The sequence below is a fragment of the Poromitra crassiceps genome, assembly GCF_964638095.1.
Source record: "Poromitra crassiceps genome assembly, chromosome: 27".
NCBI classification, from domain to species: Eukaryota; Metazoa; Chordata; class Actinopteri; order Beryciformes; family Melamphaidae; genus Poromitra; species Poromitra crassiceps.
This window is the reverse complement of record NC_139650.1, coordinates 1035991-1045000: the sequence shown is the minus strand read 5'-3', so window position 1 is coordinate 1045000 and position 9010 is coordinate 1035991. Positions and strand designations below refer to the sequence as shown.

Sequence of the window (9010 nt, the reverse complement as noted above, 5' to 3'; positions counted from 1 at the left end):
GATGGACAGAGGACAGGACAGGACAGGAGATGGATGGAGGACAGAACAGGACAGGAGATGGACAGAGGAAAGGACAGGGCAGGAGATGGACAGAGGACAGGGCAGGGCAGGAGATGGACAGAGGACAGGACAGGGCAGGGCAGGAGATGGATGGAGGACAGGACAGGGCAGGGCAGGAGATGGACGGAGGACAGGACAGGACAGGAGATGGACAGAGGACAGGACAGGGCAGGAGATGGACAGAGGACAGGACAGGGCAGGGCAGGAGATGGACAGAGGACAGGACAGGACAGGAGATGGACGGAGGACAGAACAGGACAGGAGATGGACAGTAAGACAACAGTAAGGATGAGGGGAGGAGGATCCAGCTTTACTCTGACTTACAGAACCTGGCTATGAGAGAGTGACATGCTCTTATCTTATCACCACAGTTTCTTCACAACATGCAGCAACACACAGCGCGGAGAAGTCTTCAGCATCACCCGACCCGAGTTCAGTCCAGAGTCAACAAACAGCTGGAATGAAGTCTCGGCGGTGAATACAGCGTGCCGTCTACATACCTCGGACTCGGACATAGCAGCAGTCACATTTGGTGAGCACTTTTCTGAACAGGTGGTGACAGCCACACCCTCGCTGGTGGTGAGCCCCTCTCATGGTGATCCACTCCTGCTTGGGTCCAAAGTGTCAGAAGCAGGCATGGCGTGGGACATGCACCAACACTACCCCACACACACACACCCAGAGGAGATGGGAGGAATAGTCGACAGAGCGAAGAGAGAAAGCTCCGGTCAAGTTTGCTTGTTCCAAATGGAGAGTGGAATCCACCGAGTCCCAAAGCAGCTAGGATCCCATGCTCAGAGCACAAAGAGGGGGAAGACGAGAGAGATGATACTCTCCCCGCCACGCACTAGACTCAACTGTGTGGTCAGACAGTGGTCAGAAGACTGTGAGAGCGAGCGAGCGAGGGAGGGAGGGAGTGGAGCTCGCACGCTGCATGCCTGTGCCAACATCTGCTGTCCCAGTCCCACCTCCTCCCCTCCCCCCCCACACCTCCCCTCCCCCCACACCTCCCCTCCCCCCCACTCCCCCCCACACCTCCCTCTCTCTTCTCTCTCCACCCCTTCGCCCCTCCCTCCCTTATCAGCTTCCCTGCTCACCATTCACTCGGATCCATTCACTGTGTCATTCCCCAGCCACTACTGTCATGGCATGTGCACTCTGGGATCTTTCCATTCAACATTATGAATTATGAAATGTACTCAATCATGTTTTGTCTTATTTAACACAAAAGTGCTCTTTCTTTCTCTCTCTCTCTCTCTCTCTCTCTCTCTCTCTCTCTCTCTCTCTCTCTCTCTCTCTCTTCCTCCCCATTACATCTCCCCCTGTAGATCTACTATATACAAATAAAGTGAACAAATACCATTTCATTTACTTCAAATAAATAGAATACAATTGCTTGGACACTTCCTTATACAGCAATGTGCATACAAACACTACACAGATAAACACTGTCGCAAGCAAAGAGGAATGACTTCCGCGCACACACTAGCTAGCAGATGTGCAACCACAGAGAGAGAGAGAGCACCTAAATGTGTGTATTTCAAGTGGAAAGGAAACTCCTAAAATATCTGGGAAACAACTTGACCTTTCCCAATGTGGTTTTGTAGTCCAAATTAATTTTTTATCATATGGGAAACTGAACTCCCTCCACCGCGGAGACCCGGGTTCAATTCCGGTAGCGCTAGTTTCGGCTTGGTCAGACGTGCCTACAGACACAATCGGCCGTGTCTGCGGGTGGGAAGCCGGTGGGGTATGAGTCCTGGTCGCTGCACTAGTGCCTCCTCTGGTCGGTCGGGGGACCTATTTGGTGGGGGGGGGGGGGAACTGGGGGAAATAGCGTGATCCTCCCACGTGCTACGTCCTGCCGGTGAAACCCGCTGTCAGGTGAAAAGAAGCAGCTGGCAACTGCACATGTATTGGAGGCAGCATGTGCTAGTGCACTGTACAACTCTCCCCAGACCAGCAGAGGGGGTGGAGCAATGCCCGGGACAGGAGAGGGATTGGAGAAAATGGGAGAAAAATCGGGGGAAAAAAATCGGGAAAAAACTTCAGCTGTAAGAAATCAGCATTTGCATGTCAAATCTGAATCTGAATGATGGGACAAAGCTGATCTACGCTTTTCACTTCTTCTAATCCAGGAGGCAGCTCTCCTTTGTTACAGCAGGTAACCAAACATTCCTCTGCTGTGGAAAAACCACCGTTATGTGTAAATATCCCACACACAGCTAACTGAGCTAACTGAGCTAGCAGGTTGCAGGCAGGCTGATTTTAATCTCAAAGCCATGGCTAGATGATCTTCTGAGCACAGCTGTTCAGGCAGCCTGTGGTGTGCTGCTCCAAGGAGATTTAGACTCTGATAGTCACCCATACGTCAACACATTCAGTGAAGAAGACAGGTTGAGTTCAAGAAGAATATGGCTCTCATACACTACACGCACACACACACACAGACACACACACACACACACACACACACACGCAGGCACACACGTGTGTGCACAGACACACGCACACACGCAGGCACACACACATGCATGTCATAGGTTGACCAGTAGGCCTACAACCACGCAATCTCAATCCAATCCAGCCAGGAGATTACAGCTATAAACATATCAAAATGCTGTGGGTCTCTTGGCCGTCTACTTAAGCTTTTAAAAACCATCATCTCACTGAGCTGAAAGCCCTGAGCTTTCACATTTTGTGTGTGCATGGCATGCATGTACAAATTATGTGTGTATTTTCCTCTGTGTGTGTGTGTGTGTGTGTGTGTGTGTGTGTGTGTGTGTGTGTGTAACGCCCCTGGTGTGACTGCAGAGACTGCTGCAGCTACAGCACCTGCTGACCTGCCTGTCTGCCTGCAGGGGGTGCATAATACTGTACAGTCATGTCTTCCTTCTGGTCAGATGGCTCCCCACTATGGACAACATAAGCAGTGCACTTGCAGCCCCAGTGACTTGAGAAAGGTTCCTGCAGTAAACTATGACAGGAGTCTAAATTCACCAAAAAGATGGACTAGGGTGTAGCAGTAAAGCGGTTACCTTCGCACACTGCTGCCTCACTGGACTTCCGGGGCCACTTGAACTCGGTCCCAGGCCCAGATTTCCGATTGTTCTCATCCAGCAACAAGTCTGACTGACTGCTGTCTGACATCTGAAACACAAGACAGTCCCGTGAGTGAGTGAGTGAGTGAGTGAGTGAGTGAGTGAGTGAGTGAGTGAGTGAGTGGGCGACATGGAAATAGAATAAAAAACAATGAGGATCTTTTCATCTTATAGTATTTTCAAATGTGTTTATTTGTAATAGTGGTTGTATTTGTAGGCCTATTTGTTATGTGATCAATTTAGGAGTAAGTAAGCATTGACATGAAAGAGAGAAAGTGACTGAGATGCTAATTATACCCCTTTCCCCACTCTGCACCTTTTCCTCTTTCTTATTTTTGCCTCAGCCTAAGTGGTTCCTTATCTTATCTTATCTGTGGAATTTCTCTGAGAGGACTAAACTGATCAGGAGAGCACAGCAGAACATCCATTTCTAGGCCAAAGTAGTCTGATGCTAAAGACTAACTCCTTATTTACTTATTTTCATGTGCTTGATTTTCTGGTAATTGCCACATAAACAACAGCAAAATCTAGTGAGTGCCTAAGCTAATTATATGTGGATCATGAGATTTTTTCATAATTGATGGTCAAATAAACTTAAATCGACTAAAGAAAATCAACACTACATTTACGCTAAATGGGCATGATGATCACGTCCAAAATACGTTTTTTCTTGCGACCAAATCTTTATGATAAAAAATAAAAAAAATAAACTCAACAGAAAAGCACAACAGAAGCCCAAATTACAACAAAAACAAAACAACTTAGAACATGTCCACAGCAAATAACCAATTATAAGAATAATAAATTACATACATTTGAGTGAAACCAAAATAACAAACAAGTAATACGATCATGTCCAAAATCTGAATGGGCTTGCACATACACCTCCTACTGTACGCATCAAGTTCCCTATCCTTTGATCCTCTAATATTAGAGAACCAAATCTTACATTCCAGTTTCACATGCTGTTTAGACTAACTTCTCTTGGGGCAAAAAGAAAATGTTAATATCACATGGAGAGGGTGAGATTTCACTGAAACAGGGTAAGACAGGAAAGGAAAATTAACACAGAAGTTACACTGGAGACCATCTTGCAATGGGATCACACCAGTCGCGACTTAAAATGAATGTGGGCAGGGGCGTAAAGTGTGTGTGTGTGTGTGGGGGGGGGGGGGGCAATGTAGGGGGGCCGGGCCCCTTGCTCACCCATTTTTTAACTCGGCCTTCATTTTGACGTTTCGTGACTGTATCTTGCACAGTGTTGACGCTATCGCACTAACAAAATCTGTCAGATAGACAGACATATAAACACCTGGCAAAATTGTCTCTAATAGTGGTGGTTCTACAATAGGTGTCTCCAGGACCACATTCTGCCTCGATGACACACAAACAGACTCACAGGGTGAAAACAATACCACCCCCGCTGTCGCGGCTGGTAACAAAGCATACACCTACTTTGCTCTGGTATCCTATAGTCGACTTTTTCCATTGCACTACTGCTTACTGCATGTAATACTACTGACCATATATAATACGCCCATCATAGCCAGAATACATTTCCTACACTTTCAGCATCTTTCTATGAATATAATCACAAGTTATTTAGCATAAAAGAACATTATTTCCATCAGCTCACTTACCGAACGGGTAAGGTGGCCTCGTGGACCAAAGGAATTCCTTCTACCAATGGAGCCCAGAAGCTGGTCGGCTCTGCCTTGCACCTTTGCCAGAGTCTTCATCCTGCATCGTCCGCTGTCCCCGTCCTCTCTTGTGCTTGTCCTTTTGTCTTTACTTCACCCTCTTCAAGTTGTGTCTCATTCTTCTCACCCCAGTAAAAAATCCATGTCTCATCTTTGTCCCATGCGCTAATATTGACTTTAAAGACAGTGATATTTCAGAACAATACCTCTGCCTTACTGCTTGGTTTCCTACAGAAGGACAGAATGCATGTTCTGCAGCAGATCCTTTCAGTGTCTGAGTCTCCTCTGGGCAGAGTGGGACAGCTGTTCAGTTGCAGTGGGAACTGTCCTCAGGCTCCTCTGGGGAGGAGGGGGTCATCTGTCATTTGACATGTCCAGTCACGTCTCGCACACTAACTTCACTTGCTGACCATCCCAAAAAACAGACGTATTGGCCAACTCCAAATATTTCCAGAAGAATCTTTCAATTATGGCAAAGTGAAAGAGCTATGCCGTCTATAAAATCCAAATAAAGAAACCTAAATTGGTTTTCTATTAGCATAGTGACATGGTTGCTTCTGTTGTATTTCTTTGCAAATTCATTTGCCTTTTTTGTGAGATCTTCATTTCATCCATCTAGTAAACCTTCCACCACAACTCCATCTTCTTACTGATGGAAAATGGTTTTCCAATCCTCCTAGCACAGCTTAACACAAGTGCTAAAAGTCCCACATTCAGAAGGTTTTTAGAGATATTATTGTTGTATGGGCCTGGGCCCATACAACCTGTTCAGGCGTGGCCCAATTTGGATTCAGACGGATAAGAACCAGTTATTGACAACAATCTGATATATATATGTTATTTTATATAGAATTAAATTGCATATAAAAATACAGAGCGGGTCAAGTAAATACAATACGATTTCAGATCTGGAGGGAATGTTCAGTAGAGGCGTCGGCAGGATGAGTCTGTGAAGATGTCACCGGCTGTCTGCGTCGAAGGAGGATTCTCTGGTGACTTCCTCTTTGAGCTGTCTTATATGCTTTCCTTGAACAGTTGATACTTCTGCTTTTTGTGTCCGCTTGGAATATTGCTTTATGGGGGATTTTATTTAGCTGCCTTAAAAGGACATTTTCGTTTTTGGGGAGACCCTCTATGACAGGAAAAATCTTCTATCAAAAAAGAAACAGTTCAAACTGTATGTAACACTTCCCCTGCATTCACAGACGGACAGACAGACAAACACACACACACACACACACACACACACACACACACACACACACACACACAGATACCCCTCAAATCCCTTATGGAGCATTGTTTAGCACACATGCAACACAGTTTCTATAAGCTAGCCAGCAAATTTAGCCTTTTATTAACATTACTCAGAAATACTGCTTTAATCATTTAAGATGATTCACTATGCTAAACATTTGCATTTGTTTGTTGCTGTTTGAAAGGACACAAATTGCACACAATATTCATACATCGCTTCATTTGTTAATACAGAAACAATTATGGCAATATGTTGCAATTTATTAAACATTAATACTGGAGATCATCTAACAGTGTAAAGACACAAGTTCATGACCTTACAGCATGGTGCATTGGCCATGAGCCGAACCCGGGCCTCGGCGGTGAGAGCGCCGAATCCTAACCACTAGACCACCAGGGAGTCTGCATACAGAATAGCCTAGGTAAACCCAGCCCCCACGTGATCTGCTCTCTCAGTTCCCAGTCACATAGTGACTGAGAACAGGTCTGAGAGCAGGTCACGTGGGGGATGGGTTTACCCAGGCTACATACAGAATGGTGTTCCTCTTTCTATCTGGAGGTGTTAAACGACAACTTTCAAAATACTCCTCTCAGCATGCACTTCAGTTGACTGAGGCCTTGTGGGTTGACCAGGGCAAAGAGTTTTTGGGTCTGTCAGCAATCAGGCAAATTTCATCTTGAAGCAATACAGCAATTAGAATGAATAGCAAATAGAATGAATACTGACTAACAACAACAACAATAATAAAGATAATAATAACAAAAATAATAATAATAAATGAGTAATAATAATAGTAATAATAATAGATGAATGATAATAAAGAATAATAGAAAAGGCAGTCAGGGACAAACAATAATAATAGTAAGTGAATAATAATACTAATAGTAATGGAAAAATAATGATAATAAAACCAATGAAATGAAACCAATTATGGCTGTTGGACAGCAGTGTTTGACAAGTTAACTGGAGCTCAGCCAAACTTTATTTCACATTAGTTATCATTGTGAATCAGATTCTCATTCACAATAAAACCAATGCGACACTTCATATGGTATGGCCGCGGGCCACCCTGGGTCCTGCCTGGTCTTGGTCCCCGGGCCGCAAGTTGATTATTACTGTCTGGTAGGCTGTCAACTACTTCCCTAAATGTGTTTGCCATGGTGCTTTTCTTAACTCTGCCTGTTAACTGGGGTGTGAAACTGTCAACTGGGGTGTGAGACACCCTGTCACTATCTGTGGAGGGGACAATTTAACTGATGAGAAATGAAACCATTTGGTGCATTGAAACTATTACGGTCTTCAACACATGAAATATGGCTCAACCGAAGACCAGAACATATTTAGGACCCCAGGCAGGTTGCACAATTATTCAAATGTTTATTTTAACCAAAAATGAAGAAAATGACCAAAGTAGCAAATGATATAAATAAAGGAGGCTGAAGATCCGGCCAAACTAAGGAAAAGGCCTGGGCCAACCCCTTTGGGCCGTCGAAGCCAGCTAAACAAAGGGTTAAACATGATCATACGAAAACATAACTACCAGGGGGACTTCAGCCTAAACAAATAAACAAAATAACAGAACAAAGTACAACCGGAGGAGGCTGGCTGGTCACATAACAGAAACCAATAGAATATAATATATAATAATATGTGAGTTTGAAGAGTTTTGAGGAGGCTGTGGCTGTAGTTTACTACAGGACAGGGTGGTAGGGGTTATCAAATAGATCTCTACAGGGGTGGAATAAGTTATTCAATCTATCATTACTTTCACTCATCTGTCAAATTTTATTGCAGGTTCTAAACCAAGACAAGTCCTGAGCTGTGACTGAAAATATATTTAAAACCTTTTAGACTTAACTACACTACAGTATATCACAGTATCTCAAATACAGACAGATGTGACTCCTGAATCATTTCTGACACAGATATGAACAGTGATGAAGTCACACATCATGATCATACCTCTCTTTCTCTCTCTCCCAATCTTTCCTGTCTCTCCCATAACACCAAGGAACATGAATTAATCTAATAACAAGCAGCATCAGTCTGTTACGCCGAGATTATAAAGAGCAAATGTTTTAGATTTGAGCCTGTGAACTATGTAACTGAGACCACCGGCACCATCCATGCCATTGCCTTTCAGAATGAGTTTTAATTTCCTTTTTTGCTTGTCTACCTGTTTTAACTATAGTCTACCTGCTGTATACAGTTTGGAATCTCTCCCAGACAGGCAGTTCCTGTTCAGAGTGCACTGGGCACCTCTGATGAGATGTGATTGCTAATCTGATCAAATAATTAGATTCATCTGGCTTAAGCTGCTTTCTGTGGGCATACATTCAAAATTGGCTTAATGGCTTCCTTCTGTATGTCAAATACCAGTCCTAGTGAATACACAAAGACATGTGGTCTCAGTGTTTTTAACAGGAAAATCTTTTCGAGTTACATTTGACACATTAGAGGGGTGGGCACTTTTTTTTTCCGGAGGGCCATACTGACTTACATAAAGTAAGTGAAGGGCCACACATCGGACATCATACCTGTAACACTCCTGATATTCGCGGGAGTCTCCATATTTTTAAGCACCCTCTCTCCCGCTGTGATTGGTAATTTCTCCTGTTAATCCCCAGAGATTATATATATATATATATATATATATAAATATATATATATATATATATATATATATATATATATATATATATATATACATATATATATATATATATATATATATATATATATATATATATATATATATATATATATATATATACTGTATATATATACTGGATTGAGATGGTCCAGGGGCCGGGGGCCGGCCCTTGGGCCGGATTTTGCCCATGTGTGTAAGTGTGCTTGTTACGGCTCCTAGTCACTCATTTTCCAGAGAC

The 9010-nt window shown here is 43.7% G+C and overlaps 1 protein-coding gene across 1 annotated transcript in view; it reads right to left on the bottom strand.

Annotated features, from left to right (window-relative positions):
- Window positions 1-791, bottom strand: part of arhgef25b (Rho guanine nucleotide exchange factor (GEF) 25b) — a 26538-nt gene extending 25747 nt beyond the window's left edge. Inside the window, exon 1 of the mRNA XM_083661858.1 lies at window positions 561-791. Coding sequence (XP_083517984.1) covers window positions 561-654 — 94 coding nt within the window. The 5' untranslated portion in view covers window positions 655-791. The remainder of the gene's footprint in view (window positions 1-560) is intronic.
- Window positions 792-9010: the final 8219 nt, after the last annotated feature.